The sequence below is a fragment of the Stegostoma tigrinum genome, chromosome 2 (genome assembly GCF_030684315.1).
Source record: "Stegostoma tigrinum isolate sSteTig4 chromosome 2, sSteTig4.hap1, whole genome shotgun sequence".
Classification (NCBI taxonomy): domain Eukaryota; kingdom Metazoa; phylum Chordata; class Chondrichthyes; order Orectolobiformes; family Stegostomatidae; genus Stegostoma; species Stegostoma tigrinum.
In genome coordinates this window covers 60,229,676-60,244,289 of record NC_081355.1, presented here as the reverse complement: position 1 = coordinate 60,244,289, position 14,614 = coordinate 60,229,676, and the positions used below count along the sequence as shown (strand labels likewise).

Genomic DNA, 14,614 nt, shown 5'->3' with positions numbered 1-14,614 from the left:
TGAACCAAAATTTACCTTTTGCTTAAAGACAAGTAGAGATATTACAAAAACAAAATGATCGAAATCCTAAATAAAAACCAAAAGAACCGCAGATGCTGCAAATCAAGAACTAAAACAAAATTGCTGGAAAAGCTCGACAGATCTGGCAGCATCTGTAAAAGAAAAAACAGTCAACATTTCGGGTCCAGTTCTGAGGAAAAGTCACCGGAATCAAAACATTAACTCTGTTTCTTCCTTCACAGCTGCTGCCAGACTTGCTGAGATTTTCCAGCAACTTTGTTTTTGTTCATGATTGAAATCCTGTTCATGGAATGAAGCAATTCTTTTGAAATGCAAGGGGATTCTCTTAAAGACTAAACGTACCTTTGTTCCATTGCACTGAAGAATGTCTGAATCTCTCTATTCTCTGTTTCCAGCGTTGCATTTGTATCACCCAGTGCCTCACCACTATCAGGAACTTCATCTGTAAATTCAGAAGGCTGAAGTTCAACATTCATATCAGTCTTCTCAGAAGCGGCAGCCACTAATTCAGAGTTGTCCATCCTCTCTGTTTATATGACAACAGGAAAGAAAAGCATAGAATTAGAAAAGACTTGGCAAATGACAAGATTTCATTATTTAAAAAATATTCATCTGGATTAGGCCACTTATAAATTATAGACTGACGCTGAATTAAATACCCAATATCTATTTTCTGGAACAATGTTTTGATACAAACATCTGGCATATCCTGCAGAAAGAGTCATTTCCCCCAAAATAACTCAAGATCACTAACTCATTTGTTGTAACTTTGTGTAGACAATGACTTTTAACATACTTTGCAAGAATTTCAGCGGCAATCCTGATTAGACCAGGTTTTGCTTGCATGTGAAATGTTGCTATTCAAAGAAGCAGACTTTATAACCTCGGAGTAGCTGGGAAGATTACTAAGAAAAAATGCTGAGCTACAACTGCCTCCATTCAGTTTTAGTTCAGCATCTTTTGTAGAAGACAAAGGCCAGCATTCATAACAACAGCAGAGCTTGTATTGAATGACAGCTTCAGAGATGCAGTGTGCTGTTGAGTTGCACCATGCACAGCTTAGGAATTTGCATACTATGATGGTATGAAGCACAGTGTTTTCATTCTTCTATCTCATCCTTTGAGAACAAAAGATAATGGTAAATGAATAGAAAATGTAATTGTTTAGAAGGATACATGACTTAGGTTGCATAGTTTTTCTTTTGTTGAGCTGCTTTGAAAATCTTGTAATATTCTTCAAGAGCTTACTGAGCTTTGAATACTGATATAAAAATATTTACTACTTTCATAATGGTGCTCTAAAATCCACTTGTCTCATAAAATGGTCACACTATCATGCAAGAGGCATTGAGCAACAAATATGCAAAAGCATATCTAAGACTTCAAAAAATTAAGGTTCTTACGCAAACTACTTATATCAAGGTTAATTTTCTGTAGCGGCATTAGATCACTGCAAAAATTACATTAAAAGTAGTTTCTCCATTCATGCACATTCCAAGGGGACTAAGGAACTTTAGAAAAAACTCCAAAACATAAAGCAGTATTACAATGTATTCATTGGTCAAAGACAGAGTAGGCAGGGACAGGGATTTTGCACACTCATCGTGCCACCAGCTTTCACCCACTGATTTTAATAAGTGAAGAATCACAAGGTGCTTTCGAGGAACACTCTGGGCCTACTTCGTTGGATTTTACAAATCTGAGTAACATCATTGCTCAATTTCATTCTTTTAACTTTATTCTGAAAACTGCACCCAGTTGTGTACAACAAATAAAACAAACTATTGAGTGTTTCTACTGCAATGCACTTGTATTAATGTAAAATGAAAGTCAAGTATGTTCCCATCAGGAATTTCATTCATTAGGTTGTTCAATCTCCAATGAAGGTTACAAACAGGTAACCCATATGGCTCTCAGACAACTTGACATTACGTTTATTCTTCATTTCATTGAAAAACCATACCTTCCATATTTTCTGTGCTTTCTGCTCTTGAATTTACTAGATGCTGATAGTCATTTTCTGACTGTGGTCTTGCCAGAGTCTTGAAGTTGGCCTCTTCTGTGGTTGAGCCATTTTGAAAGTTATTTGGCTCATTCCTGCTATAAACAATAAAGATTATTATTTATATAATTATCCTTTCCACATTCTGTCAAAGCCACACAAAACGATGCAATCATGGAAATAATCTTTCATTAACAATCAATGTAGTTATCTGGAACTTTAATGGTAATGACAATATCATTTCAATATTACTTCATCATTAATATGATTCTACCATACAACAAATTCCAAGTTATGCATTTTCAAGCAAAGAATGAATTTTAAATAAATTGACATTGTTCTATTGTTTAGAAAAAGTATCTTTCCAACATGTTTCCAGGTAACTGCTTCATGTACTACCCAAGTGAGGAGAAGCAAATTACTGGTTTCCAACACCAGTAACATCTTTCCAATGTCAAGGAAATATTTGAATGGAAGAAATTAAGCCTCCATATCAGAGAAGGGGAAATGAAAAGCACTAGCTCTCACTTGGTATTACATCACTGATCTGTCTTCAACCACTGACCTTACATATTGATCAAAACTGGGAACACACAAAAACAATTTTTAGAAGACTGACCGGTAATTTAAATCTACAATGACACTCCTTGTTTTTACCCTAATAGCAGCAGCAAGATAGTTTGACACTAGCAACTCAATCAAGTCTTTTTTTGCCCCCCAGAAAGCCTTGGCTATTAATTTTATTCTGTGAAACACCGTTGACTCAGAACACTTGCCACATTTACTAAGTCATCAGTCACTAAAAAAGAAATTCATAGTATGGAGCTCTGACATTAACAACAATTATGGGCAGCTAAATTTGAATGTGAATTTGAATCTGAATTTGGAACGGAGACACTGAGAGTCTAACATTTTATTCCAAATGTTGCTGATCTATGCAATACATTCGGCATGGAACCATTCCCAATAAGTTCTGACCTTCTTGTGCAACTGTAACTGGATTGATGATGGTGTTTAATCTACAAAGATGATAAAAGAACACAAATTAGAATAAAATGGTAACATTTCTAACTCCTCAGTCAACAAACGATAAAATGTTGCTGATGAGTTTTACAGTAACAATCTTCCTGACCTCAATGTTTCAATTGTTTGTTTCAAAAAGATAGATGACCAAAATCTTTTGAGTCTCAATCCAAGTTTAAACATGTTTTGTACAATAATAACTTGGTTCTTAAATTTTCCACATTTCCAACTTCGTAGACTGATGAGGCTACAAAGTATGTGACAAGTTCAGATTGTTGAGTTCATCAACTAAGGTCTAATTAGAACGCTTTGGTATGATCCCAGCTGGTGGGATCACTGGACAAATCAGATCCCAGAATAAAATCTGGCCTAATAGATCATATTTTTTACTCTAGTTAGTGTGGGGTCAGTCACTGAAACATAGTCACATGAGGCCACGGAGATTCTTTCACAGAACAGCAATATATTACCAAAACAAAACAAATCAAAAGTTATATAGATGCAAAACAAAATGAGAAAAACACTTTTAAAACACACAGTGAGCAAAGTTTGAATTTATTCCCCAATGCCATTGCTTTACTGTCATTCAGATCCAGAAAAGCTAATTCTCTATAACAAATCTTCAACATCAAACACCCCAGGTGTTGTTTCCTGTGAAGTGTACAGCCTTTTCACATGAATATTCTCAAAAGCCGAAGTTTAGATTTCCCAGCTTTTGATAATGTGCAAATTTCTAACCAAGTAATTTGCACAAACTAAAGTTTCCCCCCAACTGTGATATATGCACTTTAACTGAATTATTCTGTACTCATTTTCTTGGAGAGAAACTATGATTGTTTCTGACACCAGTCAGGTCTCATCTCAATTAACCAAAAACTTTAATTCCCTGGGTGTTGTAAGATAAAATCAATCCTTGGCTATCTTTAAACAAAAATAAGGTAAGGGCCCTCAGTGCTCATGCCATCAGTAATAAACAACCACAATAAAAAAATAATCCTCCATTACCAGGGTCCCTACTCTGATTTATTCTGAATTAGTCATTATCCTGGAAAGACTGTCTGACACAGTTATTATGATAATTTTTTTAACCTTCCACAAAAGTAACCAACTCATAGGCCACTATTTTAAAATCTAAAGTCTACACATGATATTTATACATAAACCATACAAACCTCATCACAATTTCCCCTTCAGAATAAACTGTTATGATCCCAACTGATGTTATTACTAATAAGTAAGATCCCAAACCGCAATTTGTCTTGGTAGAGATTTTTTTTGTTTTAACTATGTAGGCAAGCATGCAATGCTGCAGATTTGGTTTTCATAATAAGTCAGAAGTTTATTACACAAAAAACGAAGATAAATGAAATAAATGAAACTATTTACATTCCGACACAAATTTAAAGATTTTGAAGCACACAGTAAAACACAATTCTATTTATCACAATTATACTTGAGAGAGAATTCCCTTCTTTATCACATCGATAGCTAAAGAATCAACTTAATTGATGTTTCAATTCCCACTCTAGAGAAACTGATAGTCTCTTCCTTGAGTCTAACACAGTGTGGGGCTGGAGGAACACAGCAGGTCAGGCAGCATCAGAGAAGTCTGAAAGTTGACAACTCGGGTGGGGACCCTTCATCAGAACTGGGGAGGGGAAGGGAGCTGGGAACTAAAGAGGGAGGAGGGGTTGGACTGGGGAAAGGTAAGTGGGATGGTGATAGGTGGATGCAGATAGAGGGTACTGGGGGATTGGTCAGTGGGAAGGGTAGGGTGGATAGCTGTAGAAAAAGATGGACAGGTTGCGTCAGATCAAGAGGAAGGTATGGATGTGGGGTTAAGGTGGCGGTGGGGAGATTTTAAAACCGGTGAATTCTACATTCAGGCCATTGGGCTGTAGGCTCCCAAGGCGGAATATGAGATGTTACTCCTCTATTTTGCGTGTGGCGTCTTTGTGGCACTGGAGGAGACCCAGGATGCACATCTCCGAGCATCCCTTTGAGCCTGGAAACACTGGATCTAGACTTTCACAGCTTCAATTAAGCCCGTTGGTGTTGTAGCTAAACACTTCCAAACTAAATTCTTTACACTGAGGTAGCCTATTTCTTAGTCGTTCAAAGCTATCTGCTTCCTTCAAGACAAACTGTTCACACATTCAGCTTCAATTAGGACTTCTGCAAACTGAACCTAAAATGGTTTTCCAAGCAATGGGTCTTTTCCTTAAGTCAAAAAACAACACAATTCCAGACCCTTCTAAATGAAGCGTAATGCACAACATGGTTTACTTTGTTCACTTGAGAAAAACCTTTCCAACATAAACAAATTCTCATTAGCCCCCACACTTTTATTTTGGGCAAAGGCTTCAGAAAGCTTTGTAAGTTAATAACTAGACCCTTTCAGAGACACAGACAAAAACCCACATGCCACTACATAAAAACCTAAACTCAAAAATAAATTATATTAAAATTCATATATAAATTACACACTTTATACCACAAAATCTAATAATTTTGGCTTGTATGAAAAAGGTAGTCTTATCATGTAATTTAGGGAAGAGAATTTCCATGTATAGGCGAGCATCTGCAGGATCTTTGACTACCTAAGCCAAAATAAATGTTCATCAAGGCTTACGAAGGTTGCAAATGTACAAAATAAAAGACTTTGAGATAATTTAAGGAACAAGTTATATGTTTAGACCCTGAAAATAGCCAGAAACTGTAGTACAAGGCAGGCAAGATTACCAATAACCATAAACTATGCTAATTTAATTGTGTTGCCATAGTAGGTACTTTCAAATAAGGGCATTGATGTGAATTATAACACTGGCACAGATTTATACACAATGTTGATCAACTATGAGGTAGGCCGAACATCATTTTGGACTGAGGACAGCCTTCTATCAGTGCAAAGTAAAACACACACTACCACTGCATAGCTATAGCATGAAAATTTTTGCTTAATCTGTTGTTCAAATTTTTGAGATACTTTACCTTTTCAGGTAATTTGCCGCTCAGTCTATTTGATATGTTACTCCTTTTTTTAAAAAACATGCATATTAAAAGGCATTAAAAACACAACCATTTTAGGAATTTTCCTTCTTGAATACCTTTTTTGGTTTTGTGGTTACTTCTGTCACAAAGAGACCAGTGAATTAGCAAAGGGACAAAAAGAGTGGTGTGATAGTTCACTGGTTAGCACTGCTGCCTTACAGCGCCAGGGACCTGGGTTTGATTCCATCCATGGGTGACTGTCCATGTGGAGTTTGCACATTCTCCACGTGTCTGTGTGGGTTTCCTCCGGGCGCTCTGGCTTCCTCCCGCAGTCCAAAGATGCGCAGGTCACATGGATTGACTATGCTAAATTGCCCATAGTGTTTAGGGATATGTAGATTAAGTGGGTTACGAGGGATGCTCTGAGGGGTGGTGTAGACTTGTTGGGTTGAAGGACGTGTTTCACATTGCAGGGATTCTATGAAATGAGATTAGTTTCTTTCGCTCTTTATTAAAAGCTTTCTTATTTCACTTCTTCCTGTTTTTTAAAAATCTCTTTAGTCTGCAATTTGGATGCTATTTATGAGCTGGAGCTAAGCCAAAGAAATAAATGCAATTAATTATCTGTAACTTTAGTAAGAAGGATGTATTTGTGATACTAATTTATTAATAAATAGCTCATGGTTGCAGGACACTGAACTGCATTCAATTTGGACCTGCAAGATGAAATTAAAGAGACAGAGATATAACAGACATTCAGCATGTATCATCTGAGAGACCCTTTACAGATAGTGAAGTTAGATAGAAAATAAATAAAAATATTTGCTTAAAAATCAAACATACTCTGTTTGATTTTATGACAGTCACATGTGGGGAACCTGGAGGTGTAGGTTGCAACAGCTCAGGCCGCAAGGTAGCATTTGCAATTTGCATGCATTCGTCCAATGTCTTCATAAAGGTGTTGCAAGTTGATCTTAGAAGAGTTGCCATGTCAATCTTCATGAAGAAAGAAGAGCAAAAAAAAAAGAACAATATTATAATTTTGCTTTAGGGAGTCTGAAGCTTTAGGTGAGATTCTGATGGAGGACACTACATTGGTTGCGCTTGTCAACCTCTGATGTCATGACATTAATGGGTTCCTCAAACACAGTCTCAAAAACAGAGTTGCATGCAAATCACAATAAAATTATTCTGGGATTCCCTACCTCCTAAAACAGTAAGAACCCCCTCTCGAAAGTCAGAATATAAATACATACACAGGAGAATGCTACATGATTGGTTGATTGTTCTATTACCACAAAAGAATCAGTAAAAATACATGTATTTAATATTGTTTTATCTTAAATAACTTTTATTTTGTAGTGAAAGGTCACTGTCAATACAAACTGCGTGAAAAATAACTATTTGCATAGGTTTGATTGTGATTATCAGAGCAAGAGTTAGGTTTCCATAGATTGTGAAGAAACATGGGAAATAGAAGGTTAAAGTGCAACCAGTGATATTTGTCTTGCCATCAACAAAGGAACTACAAAATTACTGGAATGCACAATGGGTAGGGCAGGAGAACAAATTTAAGAAAAAGACCAATGATACATTACTCATTCTTCTTGGTTCCACCTTTGGGATTTTAAAAGGTGTTAGTGAACAGAAAACAGAATTTCATCTTCAGTAAACTTATAACGCTTTATGCCACCAACAGCAGAGAATCAAGGAAGCACTGACTGGCACCAAAAACCCCAACATTCAGGGCTCAGTAACTATTCAAGAAAATGCAATTTCCTTTGATGGGACAGTACACAAAACAATAGGATGGGATGTGTAAGTCACCTCTTCAAATTGGCTCAAAGACAATGAGGTACCTTTGGCTGTTCTCATTAGGTAATTTTATGGCACGTTAATTAATTTGAGGAAGTGAACAATTACAAAAGACAGTTTGGTCTGTTGGCTCCAGAAGCAGTGACGTCAGGACAGCAATGTTTGCCTCAAGTACTGTTTGCCAATTTTGGTTCAACAGTTCAAGCGCTGAGACATTCATTTGTTTTATCTTTGTAGGTCTGACTGTGATTTCTTCATCCGCAGTGCAGCTAAATTTCTCTGTGTTATTTGTCTGTTATCAGTGCCTTGGAAAGAAATTAGAATTCCACAAGAAATGGAGCCAAATTTTGAGAGGAGTGGCAACTCACGCTGAGATTTCTGACTAGAGATTCCAGTCAGGGCTCATTTGGAAATTTGGAGCCATATGCGCAGACTGACTGTTCTCTCATTGTGCAAACAACACCCCCCTTTTCACAGCAATCATCTGTCATGTTCTATCATTTGAAAGGTCCAGAACCATAGACAGTCACTTTGACTGTTTCTATCAAATGGTAGAGACATAAGATAAGTGTGAGGTTAGCGTGCAGAATGTATGATACCAGTCAAGTAACATGCCAGTTCAGTAGAGTACTAGTTAAGCTGGTTGGCAGGTGGGTAGGTGGTATGGTGCCAAATGATTAGGCAGGGTAAGTGATGCAATGTTTAAGGTAAGTCAGATTTAGAGGGAGAAATAGGGTCCAGCAGGATTGGAGGTGTTGGGAGCTGGAATCTGTGGGGTGAGGGGGTGCGTCTGGCACTACCTCAAATTCAGTTATTTTATGTAAATCAATTCATAGTTCTGCAATAGCTCCTCCAAGTCACTTCATTTTTCTCTGGGAGACAGCGTAATATTCCTTTCAACCTCTCAACAATTCAATCTGATTGCTGGTGGGTCAACGTTTGAGCTTTAAAGTAATAAGTGATTAATTCTTTAGTCATGAATCATCCTGATATTGTTATTTTACTCCATATTTCTTTTGCCACTGTAAAAAGTAATCTGACTGTCCTCCTTGCTGTGGTATCACTTTAACACATATCCTCCCTAATTTTATCTCCTGTCTGGAATACACATCGCATAATTCACTTATTAGAGTTTCATTCTGATTTTATAAGGCCCAGTGAACCCTGCTTTTAGTGGTTCCTCAGAGACAGCAACAGTATTAACATTGTGGCAAAAAAAAAATTTCCAAGCTTTTGGCCTTTTTATCTGACCTGGTTTTCATTGCTTGTTAAGCATTTTCAAAATTTTTTGGCCAACTTACATCCCTTGGTTAGTTGTTATTGTTCAGAAACTAGTACACAGGTTAAAAGTGTAGTCTCTAAGCTTTCATTCATGTGTACTTTTTTAATTAAGGTAAGGATTGCTTTCACCTCATTACCACGTATCAGTTCAAAGGGACTTAATCCTGGGGATTCATTAGGGACATCCCTAATGGCAAATAAGTATCAGGGCACTCTTGACAATAATCTCTAATCACGTTCTTGAAAATTTGAGGCCATCTGTCCAATACTCCACAGGAATGTGGATAATCAGTCAAGGTGTAAATTGTTTTATTCCCAAACTGCACAATATTTCTTTGAATTTTGTGACAAAAATGTTTGAACCTTGCTCCGATTGTATTTCCTTGAACAAGTCAGATTTTTTGAAGTAAATTGAACTAATCTTTCTCCTCCCATTTCTGCTGTAAATTTCCCCAAAGGCACTGTTTCAGGAAATCTGTTTGAAACATTCAAAATTGTTACAAAATACGAAGTAGAATTTTCCTGTATTCACTGTTGTTTTCGAGCGAGGATAATGGTGTACGGTGCATCATAGCTTGAAACAAATTTTCTAATGGAATCTTCTAGTCTTCATCTCATTAATTATGCAGCTGGACTTCTTCAATGCCCTTCCTGTGCAATCACCACTAATGCCATATTTAAAATCCAGCTGCACTCCACTTCATTCGCTGCACCCCAGGAAGGACACTTCACAGTATGGTGCTCCACCACTATTGCAGAATACACAGCCCAGGCAAGAAAGCAGACAGGGGCAGTGAATAGGAAGGCTATCCTTTACCCATCTGGTGTCCACAGGAGGCCACACCACCACACTGCCAGCCTGGACTCAGATTATGGCCCAGGTCAGTGCTCTGTCCAATGGTCAAAACAATACCCAGCAGGGCAGCAGGTGGTCAAGGATCTTTACACTCCACAAGGGTAAGAGCCACCAATGTCTCTTCTACCTCATACTCACTCGCTCTTAACAATGCCATTGCACACACATCTCATCGACAACAACTGTTACTATTGTATGCAACTTGTCAACTCAATGGCTGGAATCCAGTTCATCTTCCCAATTTACTGACCATTTTTGCTCTCTGCACTTCCTATTCACTCACTGGTGACACCTCCCTCAAGCCAAGACCAGCAGGTAGGTGGTGAACGTTATGTCATGAAGAGGATATTTTAGATTGGTTGAAGAACACAACTTGTGTGGTGACAGAGAAATCCCAATAGTCAACCAACCAAGTGAACCTCATTGTGCTATGCTGTACTACACTGGTATCCCATTAATATTAATGAGTGCTAATTCATTCTTAATTTGTACAGGCTTTAATCCCTCTTACAAAACTAATTCGCCTTCATCTTTACTCAGGCACTACCAGCACCCAGTCTGCCCCCACTTGGAAGGGTCTAACATCAGAGATCCTCAGCTCCATTTCGAGTTTTGGGGTGGAAGCCACTGAACTCTCACAGAAAGCACTGACAAGGCTTTCACTGCACCTTCCAAAAGCTCGGACTTTCACCTCTGCAGATTAGGCTTGGGAGCACAATCTGGTAAATACATCCCTGATACGTCTCCAGAGCTGATCAAGGAAGAAACACACCAGGCCTCCAGCACTCAGAAGATCATTAGAGACCAGGCACCTGCTCAACCCCATACAGAAGACAATCCTGTGGCCCCACCTATTAATTATTTTGTCAAAATGCACAGATAGACCTCCTCCTCTTCCTTAGCCTCCCAGTCGCTGCTGACTCTCCTTCTTTCTGAACTTACTGCTCTTAGTCTGTTTAAACTAAGTAATGGGGGGGAGGGGCCAAACTGGAAATTTAAGAAGCAAGTTAAAGGGAAAGTGAGAATAAGAGAAGTTAAGCAGGGCAACAGAATCAACAGAGCAGAAAACTCAAGAAGGGATCGTACAGTATGGCCAAGTAAAATAGGGATTGATAGGAAGGGTGAGGGGAGAATCAAATTAAAAATATTATATATGAATGCACAAAGCATAGGAAATAGAGTCGATGAGCTTGAGGCTCAGTTGGAAGTTGGCAAGTATGATGTTGTGGGGATAACTGAGATGTGGCTTCGAGTGGACAGGACCTGGGAAATGAATATTCAAGGCTATATGTGCTATCGAAAGGACAGACTGGTGGGCAGAGGGGGTGGGGTGGCCCTGTTGGTGAGGAGTGATATTCAGTCCCTTGCGAGGGGGGACATAGAATCAGGAGATGTAGAGTCAGTATGGATAGAGCTGAGAAATTCTAAGGGTAGAAAGACCCTAATGGGAGTTATCTACAGGCCCCCAAACAGTAGTCAGGATGTAGGGTGCAAGTTGAATCAAGAGTTGAAATTGGCCTGTCACAAAGGTATCATTACAGTTGTTATGGGAGATTTCAACATGCGGGTAGACTGGGAGAATCAGGATGGTACTGGACCCCAAGAGAGGGAGTTTGTGGAGTGCCTCCGAGATGGATTCTTAGAACAGCTTGTACTGGAGCCTACCAGGGAGGAGGCAATTCTGGATCTGGTGTTGTGCAATGAACTGGATTTGATCAGGGACCTCAAAGTAAAGGAGCCATTAGGAGGTAGTGACCATAATATGATAAGTTTTAATCTGCAGTGTGAGAGGCAGAAGGGAGAATCGGAAGTGTCAGTATTGCAGTTGAATAAAGGGAACTATGGAGCTATGAGGGAGGAGCTGGCCAAAGTTCAGTGGTACAATGCCCTAGCAGGGATGGCAGTGGAACAACAATGGCAGGTATTTCTGGATATAATGCAGAAGGTGCAGGATCAGTTCATACCAAAGAGGAAGAAAGATCCTAAGGGGAGGCAGGGGCGGCCATGGCTGATGAGGGAAGTTAAGGACTGTATAAAGATAAAAGAGAAGTATTACATAGCAAAGATGAGTGGGAAGCCAGACGACTGGGAAGCTTTTAAAGCGCAACAGCGGATAACTAAAAAGGCAATACACAGAGAAAAATGACCTATGAAGGAAAACTGGCCAAAAATATAAAGGAGGATAGTAAAAGCTTTTTTAGGCATGTGAAAAGAAAAAAAATGGTTATGACTAAAATTGGGCCCTTGAAGTCAGAAACAGGTGAATTTATTATGGGGAACACGGAAATGGCAGAAGAGTTGAATAGGTACTTTGGATCTGTCTTCACTAGTGAAGACACAAGCAATCTCCCAGCTGCAGTAGTGGCTGAAGGACCAAGGGTAATGGACGAACTGAACGGTATTTATATTAGGCAGGAAATGGTGTTGGATAGACTGCTAGGTCTGAAGGCCAATAAGTCCCTGGGACCTGATGGTCTGCATCCCAGAGTACTTAAGGAGGTGGCTCTAGAAATTGTGGACGCATTGGTAATTATTTTCCAAGGTTCTATAGATTCAGGATTAGTTCCTGCAGATTGGAGGGTGGCAAATGTTGTCCCACTTTTCAAGAAAGGAGGGAGAGAAAACTGGAAATTATAGACTGGTTAGCCTGACGTCAGTGTGGGAAAGATGCTGGAGTCAATTATAAAAGATGAAATTACAACTCCTTTGGATAGCAGTAACAGAATAGGTCAGAGTCAGCATGGATTTACGAAGGGGAAATCGTGCTTGACTAATCTTTTGGAATTTTTTTGAGGATGTATCTATGAAGATGGATAAGGGAGAACCAGTGGATGTAGTGCACCTGGACTTTCAGAAAGCCTTTGATAAAGTCACGCATAGGAGACTGGTGAACAAAATTAGGGCACATGGTATTGGGGGAAAAATACTGAGTTGGATTGAAAATTGACTGGCTGACAGGAAGCAAAGAGTAGTGATAAACGGGTCCCTTTCAGAATGGCAGGCAGTGACCAGTGGGGTACCACAAGGTTCGGTGCTGGGACCGCAGCTGTTTACGATATATATTAATGATATAGACGAAGGCATTAAAAGTAATATTAGCAAATTTGCTGATGACACAAAGTTGGGTGGCAGTGTGAAATGTGAGGAGGATGTTATGAGAATACAGGATGACTTGGACAGGCTAGGCGAGTGGACTGATGCATGACAGATGCAGTTTAATGTGGATAAATGTGCGGTTATACACTTTGGTGGCAGGAACAGGAAGGCAGATTACTATCTCAATGGAGTCAAGTTAGGTAAAGGGGAAGCACAACAAGATCTAGGTGTTCTTGTACATCAGTCAATGAAAGCAAGCATGCAGGTACAGCAGGCGGTGAAGAAAGCTAATGGCATGCTGGCCTTCACAAGAGGAATTGAGTATAGGAGCAAAGAGGTCCTTCTGCAGCTGTACAGGGCCCTGGTGAGACTGCAACTGGAGTATTGTGTGCAGTTTTGGTCTCCAAATTTGAGGAAGGACATTCTTGCTATTGAGGGAGTGCAGCGTAGGTTCACGAGGTCAATTCCCGGAATGGCGGGACTATCATATGTTGATAGATTGGAGCAACTGGGCTTGAATACACTTGCGTTTAGAAGGATGAGAGGGGATCTGATTGAGGCGTATAAGATTATTAAGGGATTGGACACTCTGGAGGCAGGAAGCATCCTTCCGGTGGTGGGTGAGTCCAGAACCAGAGAACACAGTTTAAAAATAAGGGGTAGGCCATTTAGAACAGAGTTGAGGAAAAACTTCTTCACCCAGAGAGTGGTGGATATTTGGAATGCTCTGCCCCAGAAAGCAGTGGAGGACAACTCTCTGGATACTTTCAAGAAAGAGATAGATAGAGCTCTTAAAGATAGTGGAATCAAGGGTTATGGGGATAAGGCAGGAACAGGATACTGATTGTGGATGATCAGCCATGATCATAATGAATGGTGGTGCTGGCTCAAAGGGCCGAATGGCCTACTCCAGCACCTATTGTCTATTGGCCCTGCCTTTCCATTCATTGCTTTCCTCTCCTGAACTCTCACTAAGTGATGGCTTGGGCAATGGGCAGTGAGTCAGGAAGAACAATGCCAAGTTGCAGTGTTCCTTTCATTTGTTCATGGGATAAGGGTGTTGTTGATGAGACAATATTTATTGCCCATCCCAAATTGCCCAGAGGGCAGTTAAGATTCAACCACATTGCTGTGGGTCTGAAGTCACATATAGGCCAGACTAGGTAAGGATGGGTGTTTCCTTCCCTAAAGGACATTAGTGAACTAGATGGGTTTTTCCAACAATTAAAAATGGATTCACAGTCATCATTAGATTCTTAAATCCAGATATTTACTGAGTTCAAAATCCACCATCTGCCATAGCGGGATTCAAACCCAGGTTCACAGAATGTATATGGGTCTCTGGACTAATGATCCAGCAATAGTATCACTAGACCACTGCCTTCTCATTAATGAGTTTCAGAGGTAAGCCGCTAGCTGGAGAGATTTGGTGAGAAGGAAATCAGCTGTGATCAGGAGAACTGGTGACACCATGTGGGAGCACAGTAACGTGAGGGTCCGGAGGTCACATAATGCTGTATCAGATCCAG

The 14,614-nt window shown here is 39.6% G+C and overlaps 1 protein-coding gene across 5 annotated transcripts in view; it reads right to left on the bottom strand.

Annotated features, from left to right (window-relative positions):
* Positions 1-14,614, bottom strand: part of plekha8 (pleckstrin homology domain containing, family A (phosphoinositide binding specific) member 8) — a 68,142-nt gene that overhangs the window by 26,213 nt on the left and 27,315 nt on the right. For 2 of the 5 annotated variants that reach the window (XM_048561506.1, XM_048561525.1), the window contains exons 5-8: positions 6,881-7,033; positions 3,002-3,042; positions 1,985-2,121; positions 364-547 (exon numbers count right to left, since the gene is read on the bottom strand). In XM_048561506.1, coding sequence (XP_048417463.1) covers positions 364-547; positions 1,985-2,121; positions 3,002-3,042; positions 6,881-7,033 — 515 coding nt within the window. The remainder of the gene's footprint in view (positions 1-363; positions 548-1,984; positions 2,122-3,001; positions 3,043-6,880; positions 7,034-14,614) is intronic. The other 3 variants (XM_048561517.1, XM_048561535.1, XM_048561542.1) reach the window with 3 other exon arrangements.